A 24,343-nucleotide genomic window follows, 5' to 3' on the forward strand; every position below is an offset into this window, starting at 1 on the left:
TCTTTTCTTCCGGTTCACAAAATGTTGGAGAATACCAATAATATTTTCCCGATCGCACACACATTGTTGAATTCATCCAACCTACACATATTTCACAGATCGACATGTCTGAAATTCTGATTGCAGCTGCTGGCACTTTGGTACTATGACGGGGAAAAGCTGGTTTGATCCTTTTTTAACTGGAGACAGAACGACATTATGACGCTTGAAAAAAGTGTCCCTTCAGGTGTAGCATTGTCACTAATTCTTGCCTAACCTTGGGGGGATAGCATCACCCACTGGACTTAGTTGTAATGGCAACGAAAGGGGAAAAAAGGAATGGCTCACGCACCAGTACTGCCAATAATACTAATGATTGAATAATGGTGATCATTACGATGAAATGAAGTTATTCGAAGGTAAAAAGAAAAATGCATTCCCAACCAGGACACCACGTGAGTGGACGTATCAGTGCAGTAAACTGAACGACACGTGGCAGAGGCTGGCAAGAAGTTCATCTGGGCGGAGTAGATACACGGAAACCGAACTATTTAAGGCTACCCACTCGTAGCACGGGACTGCCTGTCTATCCTATCACCTTAGAGCGTACGGTAGTTGCCATTGTTGGAGGCAGGGGAATTCCAGTGCGTTTTGTAGAACTTGTACAGGACCAGCGAGATGGCCAGCGAGCCATACGCAAGAACCATGCCACCAATAAAGGAGAACGCATCGAATCGTTTGCAGTGTGGTACCGGGGTCGGAGCTGGGGTGGTCGTTGAAGGCGACTCGGTCGTGGTGGTATTCGGGGCGGGAGTCGGAGGTGCTGGAGTAGTTGAAGTCGTGGTGGTGGAGGTGGTGGTGGTGTTGGGGGCGATGGTGGTGGATGAGGTGGTTGTGGGTTTTTCCGTCGTTGTGGTAGTCGTTGAGGTGGTAGTATTAGCATCCGGTGTTGTAGATGCGGGCGTCGTGGTGGTGGTGGCCGGCGTCGTAGTATTTTGATCCGCTGAAAATAATTTTTACAATAATTATCAGAATTAAAGTGCTACGGTCAGTTTCCTAAGGCTGCATTTTCTTTTTCTCTTCATGACTTCGATAACAATAGAATGGGGGTCCACGATAGCAGTTCAAACTGAGCTCTACCGGAACTTCCGCTGTACGATAAGACTAAATTATGATGTATGGAAAGGAAAAGGGCTAGTAAGCCACTCAACATGAGCGAATCATACTGTTTCTCAAAGGAAGAACAAGGAGCTGAATAACAATAGAAACGTATATCTAGAAGCAGCTTATTTGAAATTTGTAATTATTTTAATAGGTTTTTTATGGAAGGGCTGAAATTGGATTCAGTCTCATGACTAATTTTGGCAGCGTGATAAAAACATTTTAAATTGTACGCTTGTATTATTATTATTAAAATTCTATTTTACATTTTATATTCCACTCAATCTAATTTCAAGTTAGAAATAACAAAAGATTCTCTACGACCCCACATAGAATTTTAAACACTTTTAAATGATAAATCCAATTTCATAAAACACAAAAATGCTAATTCGATGAAACGTACAACATAAAGCATCCGCATTACGCATAAATATTGGTAAAACATTTGTTTTCGATTTAACATCACATAGTTATAAAGCTTCACAAAAAACTAAAAAGCCAAAAAAGTGATTCAATCAAGCCTTTTAGCGTCCATAAGAGGTATAAACTGTTGAAACCTTGATCAGATTGAAATGAATTTGTTGAATAGAATCAATGATAAGTCGAGCTCGATGTAAAGTATGAAAGGTAATAGCAATTTAAACATTCAGAAAATGGGTTTGCAACTATTACCAGATTTAATTAAAATGACTGCTTAAAAAAGGAAAACAATCTACATAGCGCAAATCTGCATCTAGATTACAAAAGAATGATGTCACTAGTTTCTGTAGCAATGTGGTCTGTTCAAGGTCAACATTTCACGACCATCATAGTAAGGGGCTATGATAACAGTGGACTAAGGAAAAGAAGGCAAAAATGAAACGTTCGATTTCCGTGCGCCTATCGATTTTTTAATGCTTACTTGGTGGTGTCACCGTGGTGGGAGTGGGGGGAGGAACAGTCGTCTCTGTCGGGGTAACGTCAACTGAAAAAAACATAAACATAAATGGAAGATTAATACGCAAATACCTCCCGATCTTCGTATGCACCAAGTGTGCTGTGACCGTGTCAGCAAAAATTGAAGAAGTATCCAATCGGCTACCCGTTAACACACTCATCATGTTACATTATAGCGGAGAAAGGAAGCGAATGGATTGTTTATTTAAGCAAAGAAAAACATCATGGCCAGCAGCATAAACGCTAACTATATCGGTGAACCAAACAAATGTGCAACCAAAGACTTTGTAACCTATCTCCGATGGGCTTGGTAACAGTAAAAAGTTAAATGCTGATGAATGCAAACTCTCCCCGCATCCACAAGGAGATTCCCCGTAAACACTCTCTTGCATGCTTATCGCAAAAATACTCCTCCACCGCGACAATTCCGGTGCAGCCCGATATTGGTGGGAAACCGCGCTTCAATCCGCACATCTATCTGTGGATTATGCGTTTGTGTACGTGAATACTCTCTGTATGAAGCATGTATTCGCGTTAATCTGCATCCACAGGCCGACTTCATACGCGCTGAATATGAATCATAAGCCAAACTGTGAGGCAAATTATATTAACCTTCTTTTCGATTGAGAAATTGCTCCATGATAATCGAACATGAATGCTTTTGATGCGATAAGGCCCTATACGCGCTCAACCTTAGTTGATCGGAACGTCCCGATGGTGGAATTTCGCTTACCTGGCTTTCCAGAATTCTCCTCTGCGGGTACTGCATGCACGGCATACAGTGCGAACAATGCGACCAGCAGTGCGCTTTTGATGTATTTCGAGGAAACCATCGTCTCGAGCTATCTGGACTTCTTTGGCAGATTAGTATTCAACTTATCCGATACAGCGCAATCCTAGAGAAAGTATACGTAGAAGTTATTTACTTTTCCCGAAATGACCCCAAGACGAGTAAGTGTTACACTCCAACACGTAATATCGTAATACCACCAATTAAAGCAAAAAAAAATTGCACGACGCATCTAACTACCAATGGCGGAGGCCGCTGGCATCGTAGGCGAGAGTGCTAAATTTATAGATTCAATCACGCTACCATTGAAATATTCCGATAATCTAGCTTCTTAGTGACTAGGCGACTTGCCTGGCTAGAATCTTTTAATAATACAGCACCACAAATGCGTAGCACGATCACACAATCTACCTGACTAACCAGCACACCGTTCCGTATTGAACTAGACGTTTTTTTAGTCGATGCGGTTGATGTATGACGTCTGTCAGTTCTTATTTCGTCGTTCAAGAGATGTGCACGTATATCGCGACCTACCTCTGAACGGGCAAAGGAACTGTGGAACCAGGCCAAGGTGAATCCTAGGGAGAGGTGAGTTCAAAAGCCTCGTCGTGGCAGCCATATTTCCACTAGACATTTCTTATTTTGTGTCAGCCCGCCTCTGCTCATACAAAACTGAGTTTTTTGTTCACACTGAGGAATTTTTCAGGGAAAACGTTAGAAATGTATAGCAGATCGAAATTGTTTTTTAGAAATCGTTCTTAATTTTTGTTTGCCAATAAAAGCACCCAAGAACGACGACTAAGTAGTTAAAACGGTACCATTACGGTAAAAGGGTTAATGAGACCCAAGCCCAAATCCTCGTCTTCCTGCTGGTTCACATTTCCGTCTGAAGCTATGCAAATCGTGACACATGCTTCTTCTTCTTCTTGGCGTAACGACCTTGTTTGTTGGTCATGCCTGCCCCGTTGAGGGCTTACGAGACTTTTTACCCTATGTGTACGTGGATAATCAGTCCTCTCGTACAGGGAAGGATCCGGTCTCGGTTGAGATTCGAATCCACGCCGTCGAGGTGGTGAGCCCCGGCGCTCATGGGCCGATTTTCTAACCGGCGCTACCGCTCGGCTGTCGCGGACCCCAACACACATGCATTCTTTTTGAATATTTTAACGCCAACGGTTCGCTTTAACCCGCTAGGCAGCTCGAAATATCGTTCTCAAAACGTCCTCCGCGCGAACAAACGTCCTCCATTTTTGTATGGGGATGAAACAAAAGGAGGACGTTTTTCGAGCAATCGTCCTCCTTGTCCTCCTCACCATACAAAACTGCTCGATGTTTGTGTCATGGAGGACGTTTTTGAGGACGATTTGCTCGAAATTGCCTAGCGGGAAACAAGCATGAAGTGGAGGTTGAATGCACGTTATTAAACTTTGTAACTAACAACATTGTAACTAACCTTGAAAATTATATTACACAGGCACACATGCTGAAAATGAGTTTAGCCGAAGAAATTAATTTGAAACGGCGGCGCGCCCGCTGTTAGCGGACTGCGCTTGGTCTTGGTGCCGCTAAAGGAAGTTTGTTATATATTTGGGAAATAAGATCCCCCTTGATTGCGTAACCGAATATTAACGGTCCACACAACGGTTCAAATACTCGTAGGTCGTCGTAGGTCATTGAAAAGTTAGAAGCTTTCTTAAAAGGGAGCATATTATCCCAGGAGCCCCTAAGCATTTAATATCTTGTTTGACTAAAACACATATTATCCATTAGAAGAAAGTAATTTATTATACCTACGATTCAAAAATAGCACAATAATTAAAATTGTACAATACACGATATATTATACTTTTGTTAAATTTAAAATAATACATACGACTCAAATCGTAATGATGTTGCTGCAAGAAAATGCAAAATATTCTTATTACCTAGTTATGAATGACTAATATTAAGTCGACATCAGCAAGCTGAACCACTCGATTGTACGTCCATGAATTGATACGGAAGAATATATAGAAAGCTGCATAATTTAATAAACGATGTGTCCCTGACGCTACCAGCGCGTGGTCAATTTAGTGATCCTTCTTTTTAGGTTTTTTCGGATTGCGAGAGCGACTCTTAGCCTTGCATAGCGGACAGATCGGAGCGTTTCGATGGATTTGTTGATGGCACGACAGGCACGATTTCATCGGAGGCGGCTGCTGTCTGCTGAAATTGCAAAAAATGAGAACGTTGTAGCTCTTAATATAATTTAAACATGACCTACTATATTGTGCTATAGTGAACATAAATTCATTTAAGTTTAAATGAATTTAAAAAAAGTCAGTATCAACATACATTCAAAAACAAGGTAATGAAAAATAAAACGAAACGAAAAATCACCTTAAATTCACATTGAAATCAGACCTGAATGTCGGATGACCGATCCCAATCGTTGATGGTGCCTGTTGAAGCCGATTTGTCGGCAATTCTGGAGGCTTATTTATACGCATTGCTACCGGAGGAGGCGGAAGAAATCCTGGGGGAGCCGATGGAGGTAACGATGTGGCCGGTGCATCCGGTGGTAAAGGATGATGTGCAGACAGTGGTGGACGAGAGAATGTAGCGGTCGGCGTGGATAATGATTTGTTCGCAGCGTAATAGTTCTGAAAACGGCTATTTAAAAAAACACATCATAAGAAAGTTTTATAGGTACGGTTTTGTATAACATACTCTGAAGAAATGATTGTGCCTTCCTCTTCATGTAGTTCCGGCAGCCTTTCAAGACCTAAGTAGTCGCGACGCATAGAATCAACCTCAGTTTTCAGGGGTACATACTCTTCATGGATACGATTAGCCATATTTATAGAACGTATCCTATTTTCTTCTGCTTGCTTGATAACTGTTTCCATCTGCAATGTGTTTCAAATTTTGTTATCAAATTTAACTTCAACTAGCTATATTCTTTGACATACCGCATTAATATCAGCATGAATTTGTCGAAGCTCCTCTACATGGCTCATCTTTTCTTGCATAAGAAGTTCAAGCTCGCGACGATATTCAGACAAACATTTTTCCTCTGCATCCCCATTTTCTACTTCACGAACTATTTTAAGTTTTAGCTTTTCTAGTTGTAGTGTTTTGGATCTGAAAAGAGGGTGGATTTATTGTAAACAAATGTTGTGTATTTAATTTGATGCCACAATTGTACATGCCTTATGTCTTTCATAGCTTCCAGCTTCGCGTAAATAGTTCTTTCGTCGACAGCGCTCATTTTTCTTCCGTATATGAACCAATTTCTCAAAGCACTGCGATCTGGACTAAGCCTTTTACTAGACTAGCCTTTTACTGTTATAATACTGAGCTTAGCGTCACACCACTAATAATGGTTCTGTAACACATATAAGTAGAAATCCTTTCTAACAGCGTTCTAGCGTTTCAGAACCGAAACTACAAAACAATTTGACGCTATGGAAAATGGCCGATTAATCTTTGGCTTCAGTGAACAAATATGATTTAGTGGGGGCATGTGGAATAAGAACCATGATGCTGATCCGAACCATGGATTCATGAATCCTTCACAACGAGCAAAGGAACTGCAAGTTCCTTTAAGCGACGGCTAGACACAGCGGTATTCGCACGAATATTCCCGCCGTCCCGCGGGAATCCCGCTGGACGACGGGAAACTCCATATGAAAAAAACGGATTTCGTTCCCGCTATGTTTAAAAAACGCGAAACTACGACCCGGCGGGAACGGACGCATTTGCTTAATTGAAACGTTTCATGAAAAGTTTCATTCGCTTGCTACAACAAGGTCGGTATGGGCAACTATATGGATGCGGCCGATGTTGTTGGAGAGAAACCAAAATGCGAGTAGTCTTCGACGCAAAATTTTGGAGGAGGAACTCAACAACACCATTCATAAACTTTATATTTGATAATGACTCACAATTCCACTTTTACCTGCCGCCAATTTAGATCACGTAAACAAACTAAAACGTAAACAAAGCTTCACTTTGACAGATCGGGCGAATAAGCTCGTTCCCGCTGGATATTCTGTCGAATCTGGGCTACTTTTTCCCGTTCCCGCCACCTGGAATTCCAGGCGTGTTTAAACGGAGGTTTACATGTGAAGCACGTGTGAATAAATCTTGAATTCTTTGGATTCAACTGATGAAGAACTGTGAGATTCCAATGGAGCAACATTTTTAAACCATTCGGATTTAGTATTTAGTTTATTAGATAAATTGACGACCAGTCCGTGAAAACATAGGAAATGATATAAATTCAATGAGTCCGAACCGGCATCCGTTATGTCACTCTGTGCACCACTACAGTTTCATTCCTAACATTCAAGCGCATGCAAGTTAAATTTATTCATAAAAAACAAACGAGCTATTCGCAGTAAAATACATTTATTTTTTTGAAATTGTTTTCGAGAAAAAACATTGTTCTTCCATCATTTTCCTTTCGAGAGTGAATCTTCTATTAAGTGTGTTCTTTCGTGCAATAGTAAGTTTCTACGTTTGGGAAATATTTTCCCACACCGCCCACAGTTAAATTCTGGTTCTGGATCGTGTAATTTCATATGACTTCGAAGAGTGTAGATACGCCCGAAATCTTTCCCACAAATTTCACATCTGTGTCGTATATGTTGTTCTTTGTGTACTTTAACATGGTTTTGCAAGTCGTTGTTAGTGATGAATGGTTTGTCGCAGATATAACATCGAAACGACTTGTGTGGAAGGTGTCTTTGTTGATGAGTGTTCAAGACCGCTTTCGATTTAAAGTATTTTCCGCAATGATTACATTTGAAGCGCCATCGATTGTGTGTTTCTATGTGGCGGGCGAGGTCCTGCATGTTGAAACATGTTTTCATACATGTGTTACACGTGTAAGCGTCATGTGTATCACCGCATAGTGTAGAGGATCCGCTGAACCTCTCAAGAACTTTATCTGAACATTCATACAATCCATTTTCAATTGCTTCAACCGCCTGCAAACAGAAAGTTGAGTGAATTTTGAACCTATTGCCCCGGGAATAAGAACATTTGTACTTCTCTGTCCAGTTGGGATTCCAATAACGCCAACTCCTCTTCTATATGTACGCTATCCGCCGAAATATCGCTGATTTCATCTTCCGAATGTTCCTGATGCATTTGTTCGGGAAACAAGTTTCTTCTTTTCAGGTGCGAGAATCAGCTATGCTATTTGTTTTCCCGTATTTTGAGGTGAACTAACTGTACCGAATATCTTTGTTGGTATACAAACACCAATTGTCACTTTAAAATTCGTTTCCGAAGGGTTTGTATACGCTTCTGGCAAAACGCTTTGTTTACATTGATGTATTTTCCTAGTGCAAGAAAGGATGTACCACAGAAATTTAGCACATTTGAATCCGTACGAGCTGCACAAGCACCTGATCAATGAATATATTTTAACTCAACCCGGTGCAACAAAATCGCTCCAACGAGACAGTTCGCGCGATAAAACGGATCATGATGTGATTCGTGAGAATCATCGGTTTCTTTGGGATAACGAAGCCGTCGATAGTTGGGAAAAACAACTTTCGAAGAAGTATTATGATAAGCTTTTCAAGGAATACTGTATTGCTGACCTCAGCCGTTACAAAGAAAATAAGGTAAGATGGACCACCCGAGCTAGTGTGAACACTGCCAAGGACAACATTCTCTTCCTTTGAGGTTGCCATGCGCTGGAGGGTGGAGAAGGAAGTGGTTACTGGTAAAGGACAATTCATTTGCGGCGATAGAATATGCGAAGAGCGGACTAATCTTCGCAGCTGGGAAGTAAACTTTGGCTATCTTGAACATGGCGAGAAAAAGAATGCTTTGGTCAAACTACGTAAGTGATGAATTATACCTGCTTTTCACTTTTCCCGAATCAATGTACTTGACAAACTTTTAATCTCTTCAAGGTTTGTGCTCGAAATGCTCAGATAAGCTTAACTACCACTCGAAAAAAAGAGAAGTTAAGCGATTGAAGAAACGGGATCGTAAAGGTAAAACCTTTAACTCAGAACCAACCTGTGGTAGTTTGACGACGGGTTTACCAACGACCCCGTCTTTTGAAGAAACCTATTTGGCCGAAACAAGTACTGCATTGATGCAGCATGAAGTTCAAGAGTTGTCAACAAGTAGCGGGTCATTAATAACGCAACCCGGAAGTATAGAAGGAGATTGGGCAAAAGGTAACACTGTATTAAACAATAATTTTGCAAAAAACGACCTACCCTTACAACATTATTCTTTTCACAGGACCCGAACTCGAAGAAAAAACTCGCGAAGAAGAATTTGATGAATATTTGGAAGAACTATTACTTTAAATGATAATTATAAAAAATAAAATCTATCGTCAAAAAGACTAAACCAAAAACTGATATTTGTTGAATTAAGATAACCTCTTGTCTTTCAGCTTTTCCTGGACAGTGTAAAATAGAAGGTCAAATGGAATGGAACACAGTGGTCCGGGTATTTCCCGACTGTATTGATAAGGGACGCAGTGTTTAAGTTGAATGATTAAAGCCACTTACAAACGCGAATGTGCGTGGTCAGTTACTTCTTTCCGTGCAATCAATTTTTTCATTTGATTTTTAACAAAAAAAAATCCACACAAATTTGGTAGAATCAAAAACTAAAATAGACGATTTTATTCAATCGATGGACACAAACAAATGCTTTATACATAGTCAGAGGCGGATCTACCTATAAGCGGACTGAGCGGCCGCGGGGGGCCCCGTGATGAAACCCCCAGATCGCTAGAGTAACCGATTTTATCATCTAAAAAAAATCATCTAATAATGACCGTTTGACTTAAAATGCTCTCAATTCACGGTCCATCAGCAAAAGTCTGCATTGTTACCCTTTTAAATTGTTTTCGTCATCGGTTTTAAAATTGATAACATGATTTGATAATTTGAGAGGGATTTAAAAAACCCTGTTGTGATTTAGCACACATAAAAAAACATCTATGAACAGTAATCTACATTTGCATTTACTTAAAAAAAGAAAAACATGACATTTATCGCAGAAAAATAATAAAATGATTAGTTTTCAATAGGTCTGTCTGATTTAGGATGTGGAGGCCATAATTAACAGAACAAAAGGAATTTTATTAACTTGTTCAGATTGCTTAATTCAGAGTAATTATTTTCAGATAATGAAGATCTAACATCTGATTTCATGAAACAAGCAAATTGTGTGAAAGGAATTGTAAGTTACCTATCACATTATATTGTTGAATTTGTTTATTTATTTTAGATGCTTTGAATTAATATTTACTATAAGATATGTGACGAAGTTATGGATAATAACGAAAAGATGTGTAGAATTTATACCTATCAAAAATCGTGGAGATTACATGCTGAAAATCTGTATAAAGGATTGCAAGCTGTTGTAAAAAATAAGTTCAATTTTGGCCACAGGTATAGAAACATTTATAGCAATGGAAATGTTTGGAGGGCCCCGTTTATCCAACCGCTTGGGGCCCCCGAACGGATTGATCCGCTTCTGTACATAGTTAGTTATAAGAAATAGTAATTCGTAAAGAAGGTTAACATTTTGTTAGAAATACAGTAACAACCATTCTTAACCTTAATCATGTTGTTGAAAAAGAAACATTTAAAGTACAGCAATCGAACATGTATTCGAAATCCAGACCAATCGAATCACAACAGAGCACAAACACCAAATGAACGTCCATCTTAATAGAGAAGTTGATTTGTGTGCAGGAGAATAACTGGCGGTCTATATTATTATTATTTGTTTATTACAGCTCTTATCAATTCAACCTCTTCTGCATGATTGATGCAGCATCACTGAGTCAGTTTAAGTTTGGACTCAGAAAGCTAGACTTCAATTACTGAGCAATGAGAACGTTCGCAATTTTTACAATCATAGTTCTAGTGGCAGTTATTCGCGGGCAAGATGATAATGTGCTGGTAAGACTGTGCTGTGGTGTGATTGTAGTCCATTATACGCTAATAGAAATTTTGACCACAGAAATGTGCTGGCGGTATTTGCGTTGCGAAGGCTTTGTGTCCAAATGGAACATACATCGGTGGTGCGGAATTTGCGCAGAACCAGAATATTATTACAGTACGTATTGATGACTACGATGACTGCACAGACTACTTACTGACCTGTTGTAAGACACCAGCGCCAGAAATCGCTGAGGACCCTGAGGTATGGCAACCAATATGTAAAACTGCATACGGTGAATATGTTGATTCTTTACGCGATAATTATTACAGAAAGCTTTTGAAGAACCCCCTGCCTCAAAAACATTCGGCGATGTATGTGGTATAAGCAACGAGAATGGATTGATTTACAATCTAAACAGTAACGAAACGGTGGCACAATACGGAGAGTTTCCTTGGGTTGCCTATATTTCAATAATCAACGAGACTACGTCATTATCGAAATTTGTATGCGGTGGAACACTTATACACCCGCTTCTCGTACTAACAGCGGCTCACAATGTTGATGAAAACTCCAGCTACACTGTGCGGTTCGGAGAGTGGGACATTGGGACTGATAAGGAGCTGATTCCTCACCAGGTGATTTTAACAAATTATGATATGGTTTTTAAAATTGTATCTTCATCTATTTTTTCTGTTTTTTTTGACAAGGATATTATGGTCTCATTTATTGTACAACATCCAAAATACAAGCGCATACCTATCCAGAACGACATTGCCATACTCTATCTTGAAGAAAAGGTGGAGTACCAACCACACATTCAGCCGATCTGCCTACCTCAAGCAACGGATAGCTTTGATGGCCAGCGGTGCATCGCAAACGGATGGGGAACTGTAAAAGGGACCTACGCGACCATTATGAAGAAGATCAGTCTTCCCGTGGTCCCACGAGCCAGATGCGAAAGGATGCTTCAATTTGCCGGCCTTGGACCATTCTATCGTCTTCCGCAAGGATTCATGTGTGCCGGTGGAGAAGCCAACGTAGATACGTGCAAAGGAGATGGTGGTTCCCCATTAGCTTGCAAGCAAACAAATGGAAGTTTTGTGCTAGCAGGAATTGTATCTTGGGGCATTGGCTGTGGTGGGGAAAATCTTCCCGGTGCTTACGTCTCGGTTAGTGATTTTGTTCCCTGGATCAATGAAGAGATATATAAAGCGGACCAGATATCTAAGCATTAAAACTCATAGATTTGGTGCATGAAGATGTCGGTACATATGAATAAAATCTTTAAGTCGTGGATTTCATGGAAATTTCATGGAAATTTACAGCTGTCGACAGATTTGCAGGAACACCCGCATATAGTCTATTTTTTAATATTTGAAAAGCTCACGTTACAATTCACGATAGATTAACGTCTCTAAGTTGACAATTCGGTACTGGGTTATGAATTTACGTCAATAGATTAAATCCCATATGCATACTGGTATTTTTATTGTAGATAATTTATTTCTCGATTAGAAATTTCCCTTTCTATTATCGGGGTGTGAAATATTTCTTTCTATTTTCGGGTTGTAACTGAACATGCTTTACGAAAAGTTGCATACACCATACTCGTCACAGTTCGCAACGGCTCAAACAAACTGAAAGTAGTCGTTTTGGGCGGGTTGTGCAAATTTATCGTAATGATAGAAGGCAAAACACCATTTAAGGTAAAGTGGAACAGCATAAACATCTTTTTTATGTACGAAAAATAAGAAAATCCACTTCAAACTTACACCTTTTACCACTGTTTAGCGCGATGGCCAAGGCCTTTAGACTCTTTGAACAAAAGCGCTCACAAAAGGCTCGGAAAAAAGACTGCCGCTAAAAGGTGCGGCGAACGGTCAAATAGGTGCGCTCAACGCGCAAAGGGTGCTCCCATTATCTTAGAAGGGTCTGTCATCTTCTTAATGCTTTGGATGGAGTTGCTAAACGGCGCTCGCGCTGTCTTAATATCTCCGGCGATCGTATTAATGTTTTGGACGGTGTCACTAAAGACCTTGGCCATCGCGCTAAACAGTGGTAAAAGGTGTATCAATTTCTTATTAAATAAGGATTTCGAAGGAACTTTTGGTTTTGACTTCGTTGAAAAATGGTAAATCTTGTTACTTGTGGTTTCTTTTACTTGCTGTACTCCTGACTCAGGAGTTCTCGGTACATTTTGTGACCATTCTCCAAATAAACTGGAAACAGAAAAAAATAAGATCCGCGACAGCCGAGCGGTAGCGCCGGTTAGAAAATCGGCCCATGAGCGCCGGGGCTCACCACCTCGACGCCGTGAGTTCGAATCCCAACCGAGACCGGACCCTCCCCTGTACGAGAGGACTGACTATCAACGTACAACAGGGAAACAAGTCTCGTAAGCCCTTAACGGGCAGGCATGACCAAGAGGTCGTTACGCCAAGAAGAAGAAGAAGAAATAAAAATATAAACTGCGGTATGCAAATAAAGTATTGGCTCCCCTCATACTTGCTTATCTCATCCCTTTCAATGCCAAAACCGCCATATCGCTTTTGCCGTCGTACTTGCAATCTTGTTTGATCGATTTCACTTCATACTAGCTTGTTACTCCATTTTCGAACAACCGGATGATATCGGACCTCTTCTGCAAAGGAGTTTCTTTTCTGACCATTTTGGGCTAAAAAAGAATTGAATGTGTTATAATGCAATATAATCACAGTTGAACTGATTAAGTTGTTCATATTTTATGTCATAAAACCCTAAACAACAATAAAAACATGTTGAGTAATTTCCGCGTTCTCTTAACCTTTCTACCATGGGAAGAGCGATTCCGTTAAGCCGTCCTACGCCAGCCGTCAGCAATCCTGCTCCTCTTCCCTACGTAGCGTTTTGATCAACGGAACTTCCAGTACTTATGTTTGACCGTTGTTTTACTCTTCGGGGCCCATAACCTATTGATGATTTTATTATTTAAAATACGAACCAAACAAGTCTTCAACAACATCTGCAGATCATAAACTTAAAAATGTAAAATATAAAATTGTACAACGTCACATTGAACTTTCCCGCCGGTAAAACGTCACATTGATAAGAGCACTAACTTTCCCACCGGAAATTCCCCGAAATGTTTTGATTTAAATTTTTGGAGCGTTTCTTATCAATTGAGCCTCTTCACCCAGCTGGATGCTGGGTTCAGTTTGCGTTCGTTCTCGGGAAGATACACTTTGGCTACTTAGCGATGAGAGCATGCGTAAATTTTTTAATCTTAGGTCTAGTGCTAGTCATTCGTGGTGAACGAGGTAGTAATGAACTGGTAAGCGTATCATATGATGTGATTATAGTTCATTATATGCTGATAAAAATGTTATCCACAGAAATGTGCTGGCGGTATTTGCGTGGCGAAGGCTTTGTGTCCAAATGGAACATACATCGGTAGCCCGGAATTTGCCCAGAACCAGAGTATTATTACAGTACATATTGATGACTACGATGAATGCGCAGACTACTTACTGACCTGTTGTAAGACACCAGCGCCAGAAATCGCTGAGGACCCTGAGGTATGGCAACCAATATGTAAAACTGCATACGGTGAATATGTTGATTCTTTACGCGATAATTATTACAGAAAGCTTTTGAAGAACCCCCTGCTTCAAAAACATTCGGCGATGTATGTGGTATAAGCAACGAGAATGGATTGATTTACAAACTACACAGTAACGAAACGATGGCACAATACGGAGAGTTTCCTTGGGTTGCATATATTTCAATAATCAACGAGACTACGTCATTATCGAAATTTGTATGCGGTGGAACACTTATACACCCGCTTCTCGTGCTAACAGCGGCGCACAATGTTGATGAAAACTCCAACTACACTGTGCGGTTCGGAGAGTGGGACATTGGGACTGATAAGTGTTGAAAATACTGAGTAATGTCTTTTGGTTTCTGTGGAAATACTCCACCCTTGGATCAAACGCCAATAGAGGAAAGCAGCAAGAAAACACGTGTTGTCTCTTTGAAAGTCCAGTAACAATAATTTATTTCATACTGTTCAAGTTACGTTGACAGCCAAATGCAGTGCTGCCAACTTTAGTTCTTTTCTGCCCAAGGTTTATACGCAGAGGTATTCACCCATTTCCAACACTCCTCCTGGGTGAGTACCAACCTTACTACTTTGCAAGTATTGTAACACGCGCTTTGCCGCACTACAGTCACTGTTGTTAGGCTGACTGGCTTTGCATCCCAACAAACCTACGCTAAGTGACAAATCGGGCCTCGCATTGATGGCCAAATACAACAAAGCTCCTATCAAATTCCTGTACAGTGTTATGTCTTCGAACGGTTTGCTTCCTTCATTTTCCGCTGTGTACCCCGGATCTATTGGAGTTCTTGGCACGTTCGACAGTCACCTCATCTTCGAGTCTGTCGACTTCCTTCTGCAACTTCTGAACGGAACGTTCAGCGAATTCAGCGCGAGCTTCAGCCTCCTTGAGACGCTGATCCAACACTCTCACTTGACCACCGTACGATTCCTCCCGTTGCGTTGCCTTTTCTTCCAAGATTTCCAGCAACTTCAGGTTGTTACCGACAACGCGGAGTTCCTCCTCAAGCTCGACGATCTTGCTTTCGTTCATCTCGACCTTCTCCTCCGAACGCTTGAGGTCCTGTTCCATGAGCACTAGTTTTCTGGCCACCTCTTCATATTTTTTGTCTGCCTCTTCTTTCTCTGATGCTCTCGGTTGTGACAGGGTCCCTTCATTCTTGTTGTCACATTCAAACGGAAGATCTTCGTCACTCTCTAATACAGGATCATTCAAAACATGTCGCTCCTCCTGTTTCATTAGGTTCTTTGTTGCCGCCTGTTCCCCGCAGGGGTCTCCGTATTCGCCTGGCGTCGGACGCTCCATAGGACTACAGAGATCCGTGTGTATGATGTCCATTGGTCGCTTAGATTTCCGCTCTAGAACCTGCGGAAAAGGCTTCCGCACCAGCTTTCCCAGCATGCAACACTCACACACCATCCGCTCTCGACAGTTTGTCATTCTTACTCCGTCAACTAGCCCTTTATTCACCATCGTGTTCACAGCCTGCATGTCACGGTGTCCCATTCGCCGGTGCCACGTGTGTTGGCAGTCTACACCATGATAACGCGTTGCTGTCATACACGATTCTACCACCTTTAGCTTATACTGGTTGCCGACTAATATACCAACAGCTACGGTAGTATTTTGTGCTTTTATTTCGCAACCTTTTCTTCCGAATGCTACCGAGAAACCTTTTGCTGCGAGCTTTCTTACAGATATAAGCCCACCTTCTAGAGCTGGAACTAACAACACGTTTTCTAGTGTGATGGCCACACGTTGACCATTGGCGTTCATGCCTACAATCACACCGTTCCCAATTCCGGTCGATTTTGTTTTCGTTCCATCTGCTAGAGTCACATCGCCTAAAGGTCCTCTTTTAAATTCGGCGAAAAACTCAGGGTCATTAGTCATGTGACATGTGCAACCACTGTCAATCGTCCATGCACCCGGTATGACGTCACCCGCTATGAAGCACACAGCTCCAACAACAGCTGCCTGCTTCTCCTCCGACGAGCGTTCGCCTTCCATTTGAACCTGTTTCGCTTTCGGCTTAAAACTCTTTTCACTGCCGGATTGCGCCAGAAATTTGCGGCAGTTTTTCTTTAAGTGTCCAGGTTTCTGGCAAAAGAAGCACTTCCTTTGCTCGCTCCGTTCTGTCACTTTCAACACCATTTCTTTTTCTGAGAGGTCATTAGAACTGGAACGTTTCTGGAACTCGTCCCGCAACCGCGCAGTTACCAGATCTAAGGTTAGATCCTCCTGCGGCCGATTCTCTAATGCCGTAACAAAACTGCTGTAAGACGGTGGGAGACTGCGTAGCATCATGATTATGCGCAGCAGTTCGCTGAGCTCTACCCCGGCGTTGTCGAGGCGCTCAAACAAGTCCTCAAATTCCTCGAGGTGCTTCTCCACGCTACCGCCTTCACACAGGTTTTTGGAACATATCTTTTGAAGCAACATTACCTGATTACCAATGGTGGCTTTTTCGTGGTAAGCCTGCAGGTTGCGCCACATGTCACGAGCCGTCTTGCTTTTCTTGATAAAGCGAAGTTGACTATCTTCAACAAGAAGGGAAATCGTCGCTCGCGCTTTGACGTCTTTCTTTTTCCAGTCTGCGTAATCATCATCGTTTTCTTCCGGCTTCGGTAATTCTATCATGTCCCACAATTCCTCGCGTTCCAGCAAGGACTGCATGCGGAACCTCCATGTTTGATAATTACCGTTCCCGAGCTTCGCAAATGTTGCCTTCCAACCGTCCGCCATTGTTACTTTTTCTGCACACCGTTTCTCTTCAGGAATACCACAATTGCACTTCCTGGAAAACCTTGTCCTCAACCAAAAACTTTAACACACGCTCCGAAGCACTGGGGCTGGGCCCATAACCTGTTGAAAATACTGAGTAATGTCTTTTGGTTTCTGTGGAAATACTCCACCCTTGGATCAAACGCCAATAGAGGAAAGCAGCAAGAAAACACGTGTTGTCTCTTTGAAAGTCCAGTAACAATAATTTATTTCATACTGTTCAAGTTACGTTGACAGCCAAATGCAGTGCTGCCAACTTTAGTTCTTTTCTGCCCAAGGTTTATACGCAGAGGTATTCACCCATTTCCAACAATAAGGAGCTGATTCCTCACCAGGTGATTTTAACAAATTATGATATGGTTTTTAAAATTTAAAATCTATTTTTTCTGTTTTTTTTTTTGACAAGGATATTATGGTCTCATTTATTGTAAAACATCCAGCATACAAGCTTGTACCTATCCAAAACGACATTGCCATACTCTATCTTGAAGAAAAGGTGGAGTACCAACCACACATTCAGCCGATCTGCCTACCTCAAGCAACGGATAGCTTTGATGGCCAGCGGTGCATCGCAAACGGATGGGGAACTGTACAAGGGACCTACGCGACCATTATGAAGAAGATCAGTCTTCCCGTGGTCCCACGAGCCAGATGCGAAAGGATGCTTCAATTTGCCGGCCTTGGACCATTCTATCGTCTTCCGCAAGGATTCATGTGTGCCGGTGGAGAAGCCAACGTAGATACGTGCAAAGGAGATGGTGGTTCCCCATTAGCTTGCAAGCACGCAAATGGAAGTTTTGTGCTAGCAGGAATTGTATCTTGGGGCATTGGCTGTGGAGGACAAGATCGTCCCGGTGTTTACGTCTCGGTTAGCAATTATGTAAGTTGGATAAATGAACAAATGGATAGAATGACGATGCTACTAAGAATCGAAGAATGCTTCAATGAAGTTCAAAGCACGAAGGCGTAATTCATCTTCCATATCACCAAGAGCGGTTTTTAGTTCACAAGTTAATACAGACACAATCCAGATTTTTTTAATTATCAGGATACGATACCTTGTTCAATTAATAATTATTCACGAAAATATGTTTTAAATAATGCAAATGTAAATAAGATATTTTCGAGCTTACATGGTTCTTAAGAAGAAACATAAGAATAATAAAGCAGCAAGCAACACAAAAGCATTATTTTTATACTGCATTAAAAATTGGTCAGAGCAATCGGACACAGCTCAAAAGGTTGCAAAGAATGCAAAATAGGGTAATGAGGTGTTGTGTTGTAGTCAGTACACGCCGTCTACTCTTGTGCTGGATGTCCAGACTATAGATATTTAAACCCCTTGAGGGGCTTGTTTCCGGAGTGCCTTGGCGAAAGAGTAGTTATTGGTGACGTTCCACGATGGGGCGAAGCCGGGATAAAAATCAAAATTTATCTTTGGATTTACAAAAAATGACAAATGTTTTCTCAAACTACAAGATGAAACTAAGAAATGACCCAAAAATTAGAGCCTCTGTTTTTCCAGTTTCAGAGGAATAGCCCGTCAAAGTCAAGATTTGTTAAAATATTGGGTGAAAAATAGAAAAATTAGCATTAACTTTGAAAGCTTGTAAGTCCTATATTATTGACCAAAATTTCACTTCATGTATCGTTTTGGAAATGTATATTACTTACTTACTTATGTGGCGCTACAACCGCTGAGCGGTCTTGGCCTGACGAAGCTCCATCCGAAACCGCTCACGGTCGCTCGCCACGCTGGTCCAATTCCATATCCCGGCTTTATTGGCGGCTTCGTCTACGCCATCCTTCCACCTCAATTTAGGCCTACCACGCCTCCTCTGTCCTTGGGGACAGCCTAAAAGGACTTTACGGGCTGTTTCGTCTGGTGCCATTCTCATGACATGACCAGCCCACCGGAGCCTGGCGAGTCTAATTCGCTGTACGACAGTAAGGTCACCGTACAGCTCGTAGAGCTCGTCGTTATAGCGGCTCCTCCATTGTCCCTCATCACATACGGGGCCAAAAATCCTCCTGAGCATCTTCCTCTCGAACACGGCTAAGAGGGTTTCGTCAGATTTTGACAGAGTCCATGTCTCGGAGGCGTATGTGAGCACTGGTACTATGTACCAGTATACTCGGTGGGTATGTTCGGTATGGTCCCAGCTTCGACTGTCTGGACAGGTATCGTGAGTGGAAGAGATTTCTCAGACTGTAATATGACCGGTTGGCTGTACATTAGCGTGGAAATGTATATTAGCATGCTTTTAAATCATTCACAGTTTAAGTAAATTGAAGATGAATGTTATAAAATATTACGCAATCTTCGCAAATCTAAATTTATCAATTTTCCGTTCCGTAAAAGATTGTAATATGATGCATACCCACTTACAGTCTAAAATGTTTTTTAACAATAAACAATTTTTTTTGCGCCTAAGCGAGCCCTTTACCCTTTTTCGTACTTTATATGTGAAGCTTACAATTTATCAAATACTAGGCGTCTCCATCATGCAATATGCATTAACATCATGTGTGGTAAGAAATATTGGAAATTCTCATTCAGTGAAATATACATCGATGATTGTATCGTAAAAATGTGAAGCAGGATAGTAGTTGAACATCCGGTAAAAGGGGAATGTATTTCCTTCAATGGCAAAGAATGAAATTCTGCTTGGTTTGATTTGAATGTATTATATTGCTATTTCTTGTTCTACAGCCCACAAATCGCTCTTTTTATGCTCAAAGCTTCTTGAAATAATGTGCACCTTGCTCTTTTTATATCCTAAATGGAGTTCGAAGTTTTTGAAATATCCTTCAAGTGTAATGCGCATAACAACCAAAAGTGATGTTTCAATATCTCACGAAGAAGCGTTGGCATGTGTTATGGCCTTATCACACTGGTCACCAATGGTGGCTTGGCGAAGGCACTGGACTGTCAAACTGGTGTATTGAGCAAGCTCATTGCACCAGCGGCCCCCACGTTTGACAGTCCAGTGCTTTTTCCATGCCACCATTGGTGACCAGTGTGATAAGGCCATTATAGACAATGACAAGATCCCAGTAAATAGATGTGCATAAAGATCAAAAAAAGGATTTCCGTCATATAATAAAATCGACAAACTTAAAAAACCGGGGCATCCAGTGAAGATTTTATTTCTGTTAGTGAACCAAAAGCTGATGTAAATCTTCAAGATTTGCTGAATCATACTGCGTGTAGAATAATTGAAATGCAAAGAGTAGAAACCTCATCTTCGTGATTCACGATTCATTGACGAATCTAAAGGAAACTGCATTTACATCCAATCGTTTCATGGTTCCAGAGAACTATTTCATATGGCAGTGATTTATTAGTATCGAAATTAACACCTATCCGCCTTTCGTTCATTAGCGACAATTCAGTTGATGAATTTTTTTTTTTGCATATTTAACCGACACGCTGCCCATGCCAATATGTTGTTTATGTGGTGCAAAATCAACAAAAATACTATTCATTTTTGTTACACTAATCGTAAGGCTCTTAGGAAATGGATGTATTCCAAATCCTGACAATTTAATCTTACGGAATACCTCCACTTCACTGTTGGATTACATTTTTCAAATGCTTACTTATTCTTCTTCTTCTTCTTGGCGTAACGGCCTCTTGGTCATGCCTGCCCCTTAAGGGCTTATGGGACTTGTTTCCCTGTTGTACGTGGATAGTCAGTCCTCTCGTACAGGGGAGGGTCCGGTCTCGGTTGGGATTCGAACTCACGCCGTCGAGGTGGTGAGCCCCGGCGCTCATGGGCCGATTATCTTACCGGCGCTACCGCTCGACTGTCGCGGACCCCCTGCTTGCTTCACATTTCGTATAGAATTGAATCTAAAACTAAAATGTAATTAAAAAATATACAAAACATGTACAATGATCGAAACAATTGTATTGGAAAAGATGTACAAGGAATTTGGTGTTAAAATAGATGATCGAAGGCTAATGGATGGCAACAGTATGAAAAGATATGTTTATCGTCGGGCTTTTTCAAACTTAAACCATTAACTTTTATATTATCTTTAGATGAAGTTATAGAGGAGAATACGTCTGTAAAATAAATTCAAAAGAATTCAATATTAAAGACATTTTTATGAGAGTATTACGTTCATCCGATCCATAAATTTCAACAATATATCTGGATATTTTATTGGTATTATTTGCTATACATGTTTACAGCATATCTTATCAGTTGAACCTCTTCACCCATACACAATCACACATAATGGATACATAATCACACTCTCAGATTGCCTTAGATCGCAGGATGTTCACTTCGTCCGTTTAACAATTAGAACAACGTATTGTTGTTGATGAGTGTGACAACTACCTGTCAATAGCAATCAACAGCAATAGTGAAAATATTGCTTCCAATATCCAGAATGTTAGTAATAGGAGCTTAGAAAAAAACAAGGAATTTAAAAAGTAATAAGGTTGCCGGTCCCGTGTCAAACGTAATGTAAAACAGTATTCAAATTGAGTTGAATTAAATTGATAGTTTTGATTTGGTTTTTGACACTAAAAAAATAAAATTCGCAATCACCACATTGATAAGAGTACTGTCTTCTCGTGGGCAGAATTCCCCTGAAATGTACTGGTAATGTTGGCTATGCATGTTTAGAGCATCTCTTATCAATTGGACCTCTTCACCCAGCTGGATTCATAATCACTGTTTCAGTTTGCTTTCGATCCCGGAAAGCTACACTTCATCTACAGAGCGATGAGGACATTTGCAATTTTTACAATCTTACTTTTAGCTGCAGTTATTCATGGGGAAGATGGTAGTAAGAAACTGGTAAGAATGCATTGAAATCTATTTTCGGAGCGCATGATGAAAGCATCTCAAATTCCAGGAATGTTCTGGCGGAATTTGTGTGAGCAAAGCGTTGTGCCCAAATGAAACGTATAACTTCAACCTTTCGAAAGAAAACTCTCTAATAACATTACGTATAGATGATACCGATGAGTGTGAAAACTACCTACAAATATGTTGTAAGCATGAAGTCGATGATATTATGGTACGTAACATACATACACACTGAATCCTTGGATGATATACAATAAATATTTTTAATTAGGAACCTCCCCCTTCAACAACGTATGGTGAAGTATGTGGTCAAACGAACGAAAATGGACTATTCTACAACCTGCACACCAACGAAACGGTGGCACAATATGGAGAGTTTCCTTGGGTGGCATATGTTGCGACGGTCAACAGAACAACATCGTCTACGTATGCATTTGTATGCGGTGGAACACTTATACACCCTTGGCATGTCCTTACAACGGCGCATAATGTAGAAGGAAAAACCAACTTGATTGTGCGATTCGGAGAGTGGGACATCGGAACTGATAAGGAGCCATATCCTCACCAGGTGATTTTTAGCAACACCAATTTTACAATTCATAGGTATCATTTATGTTTTCCTGTCTTCCCCAAAGGATGTTGATGTGGAAATTATAATGCATCCAAAATACAAGCGTATACCTATCCAGAACGACATCGCTTTGCTAGTTCTTGAAAACGAAGTGTTGTACCAGCCACACATTCAGCCGATCTGCCTGCCCCAGGAAACTGACACATTTGATGGCCAACGGTGCATCTCTAACGGATGGGGAACTGTACAAGGGACCTACGCGGCGATTATGAAGAAGATCAACCTTCCCGTGGTTCCGCGAGCCAGATGCGAAAGGATGCTACAGGATGCCGGCCTTGGGCCATTCTATCGCCTTCGGCAAGAATACATGTGTGCCGGTGGAGAATCCAACGTAGATACGTGCAAAGGAGACGGCGGTTCCCCGTTAGCTTGCAAACACGCAAATGGGAGTTTTGTGCTGGCAGGAATTGTATCTTGGGGCATTGGCTGTGGTGGATATAATCGTCCCGGTGCATACGTTTCGGTTAATCAATATCTAGACTGGATATATGAACAAATAGAGAGAACGATACAAGTGCTTAAAGTTAATATTACATGAAGCAAAAATCACCCTTTGAGAAATATAGAATGCTGTCAAACTGTCAAAAATGGAGCACGAGCCAGACCATACCAACTGATTTGAATAAAATGCCCATTATGAGTTTCTGATACCTCGTGTAATGCAAACTCCAGAAAACTTGTGAAACATAAACCAGCTCTTAGAAATAATTATTAAATACCCGTCATTTTGACTGATTGCGGTAGAGTTGTACTTGGTAAAATAAATGATCATAGTATTAAATTGCATAATTCATCTAAAAAAAATATTACCCTATGGTGATAGGTTTTGTAGCGAACGTAAACTAGAAATTTGTTTATGTGGGTTTAAAATATTAAACAAATGAAACCAAATGAAAGTCGCTCTCCACAAAAATACAACATAGCTATATATAATTATGTTACGGTAACAACAATGTTACCACCTCTATGTTAGCAGTTTGCTACATGGGACATTAGCTGTCATTGTGACATATGTCGGATTATATAAAATGGCGAGCGCGCCAGGAATTCTTGCTCTGTGTGTGAATAAACGCTACGGTGAAACAACGTGTACTCTTTGTAAAGTCAAACCCCTGGAAAGAACCTACCATTTTCTGCGACAGGTTATGGGCCCAGTGCTGCGTAAGCCCAGGGAAACACGAAATTAGAACAAGAAGCATTGTGAGAATCGGCAAGTTAGAGAAAAAGCACGGAAATGGCCAGCAGTGCAAGAAAAGCTGGTATTGTGCAGTTCTCAGGAGAAGGGTTCGATACATGGAAGTTTCGAGTGGAAACCCAACTCGCCGCCCATGGTGTGAAGGAGGTTCTAACCTCTGATCCACCCGAGGAGAAGGCAAGTGCTGAAGTAAAACGTGATTTCGTGGAAAAAGACGACAGAGCAAAGGCGTTGATTGTAGCGTACATCGCGGATACCCACCTGGAGTACGTTAGGGACAAACAGACTGCCAGGGCGATGTGGGAAACACTGGCCAACACGTTTTCTAAAAAGGGTTTTGCGTCACAAACCTATATCCGTAGAACACTCGCATTGTTGCGTATGGAGGAAGGAACGGCGCTGGTTGACCACTTCAGAAAATTCGACGAACTCATTAGGCAATTGAAGGAAGCCGGGGCAACAGTAACGGAGCTTGACCAAGTAAGTCAGCTATTCATTTCGCTACCAAGTTCTTACGATGTG

The 24,343-nt window shown here is 41.1% G+C and overlaps 4 protein-coding genes across 4 annotated transcripts; 2 read left to right on the top strand and 2 right to left on the bottom strand.

The window, feature by feature from the left end:
* Positions 1-256: 256 nt before the first annotated feature.
* On the bottom strand, positions 257-2,966 carry LOC131285281 (integumentary mucin C.1-like). The gene is made up of 3 exons (XM_058314134.1): positions 2,810-2,966; positions 2,042-2,104; positions 257-982 (listed from the first exon to the last, which is right to left on the bottom strand). Exons 1-3 carry the CDS (start codon positions 2,907-2,909, stop codon positions 579-581), a joined length of 567 nt encoding a protein of 188 aa, XP_058170117.1. The 5' UTR covers positions 2,910-2,966; the 3' UTR covers positions 257-578.
* A 1,721-nt stretch (positions 2,967-4,687) lies between these two features.
* On the bottom strand, positions 4,688-6,116 carry LOC131287755 (zinc finger C4H2 domain-containing protein). Its single transcript, XM_058316838.1, has 5 exons — positions 6,058-6,116; positions 5,818-5,989; positions 5,576-5,754; positions 5,246-5,518; positions 4,688-5,071 (listed from the first exon to the last, which is right to left on the bottom strand). The coding sequence occupies exons 1-5, from the start codon at positions 6,114-6,116 to the stop codon at positions 4,936-4,938; spliced, it is 819 nt and encodes a 272-aa protein (XP_058172821.1). The 3' UTR covers positions 4,688-4,935.
* A 2,095-nt stretch (positions 6,117-8,211) lies between these two features.
* On the top strand, positions 8,212-14,810 carry LOC131285282 (protein FRA10AC1 homolog). Its single transcript, XM_058314135.1, has 4 exons — positions 8,212-8,484; positions 8,546-8,705; positions 8,779-8,862; positions 14,764-14,810. The coding sequence occupies exons 1-4, from the start codon at positions 8,212-8,214 to the stop codon at positions 14,808-14,810; spliced, it is 564 nt and encodes a 187-aa protein (XP_058170118.1).
* Positions 14,811-17,827: 3,017 nt separating this feature from the next.
* LOC131285283 (inactive CLIP domain-containing serine protease A28-like) lies at positions 17,828-23,164 on the top strand. The gene is made up of 4 exons (XM_058314136.1): positions 17,828-18,046; positions 22,042-22,206; positions 22,267-22,563; positions 22,631-23,164. Exons 1-4 carry the CDS (start codon positions 17,828-17,830, stop codon positions 23,162-23,164), a joined length of 1,215 nt encoding a protein of 404 aa, XP_058170119.1.
* Positions 23,165-24,343: the final 1,179 nt, after the last annotated feature.

The sequence above is a fragment of the Anopheles ziemanni genome, chromosome 3 (assembly GCF_943734765.1).
Source record: "Anopheles ziemanni chromosome 3, idAnoZiCoDA_A2_x.2, whole genome shotgun sequence".
NCBI classification, from domain to species: Eukaryota; Metazoa; Arthropoda; class Insecta; order Diptera; family Culicidae; genus Anopheles; species Anopheles ziemanni.

Excerpts from the sequence above, each read along its gene's own strand:
- LOC131287755 (XM_058316838.1), bottom strand. The coding sequence starts at position 6,116 with ATGAGCGCTGTCGACGAAAGAACTATTTACGCGAAGCTGGAAGCTATG. Across the intron at positions 5,990-6,057 it reads GAAGCTATGAAAGACATAAG|ATCCAAAACACTACAACTAG; the intron begins GCATGTACAATT and ends CCCTCTTTTCAG. Across the intron at positions 5,072-5,245 it reads GATTTCAATGTGAATTTAAG|CAGACAGCAGCCGCCTCCGA; the intron begins GTGATTTTTCGT and ends TTGCAATTTCAG.
- LOC131285283 (XM_058314136.1), top strand. The coding sequence starts at position 17,828 with ATGCTTCAATTTGCCGGCCTTGGACCATTCTATCGTCTTCCGCAAGGA. Across the intron at positions 18,047-22,041 it reads ACGTCTCGGTTAGCAATTAT|GAATGTTCTGGCGGAATTTG; the intron begins GTAAGTTGGATA and ends CTCAAATTCCAG. Across the intron at positions 22,564-22,630 it reads AGGAGCCATATCCTCACCAG|GATGTTGATGTGGAAATTAT; the intron begins GTGATTTTTAGC and ends TCTTCCCCAAAG.
- LOC131285281 (XM_058314134.1), bottom strand. The coding sequence starts at position 2,909 with ATGGTTTCCTCGAAATACATCAAAAGCGCACTGCTGGTCGCATTGTTC. Across the intron at positions 2,105-2,809 it reads GGAGAATTCTGGAAAGCCAG|TTGACGTTACCCCGACAGAG; the intron begins GTAAGCGAAATT and ends TGTTTTTTTCAG. Across the intron at positions 983-2,041 it reads CACCACGGTGACACCACCAA|CGGATCAAAATACTACGACG; the intron begins GTAAGCATTAAA and ends AATTATTTTCAG.
- LOC131285282 (XM_058314135.1), top strand. The coding sequence starts at position 8,212 with ATGTACCACAGAAATTTAGCACATTTGAATCCGTACGAGCTGCACAAG. Across the intron at positions 8,485-8,545 it reads GCCGTTACAAAGAAAATAAG|GTTGCCATGCGCTGGAGGGT; the intron begins GTAAGATGGACC and ends TCTTCCTTTGAG. Across the intron at positions 8,706-8,778 it reads GAATGCTTTGGTCAAACTAC|GTTTGTGCTCGAAATGCTCA; the intron begins GTAAGTGATGAA and ends AATCTCTTCAAG.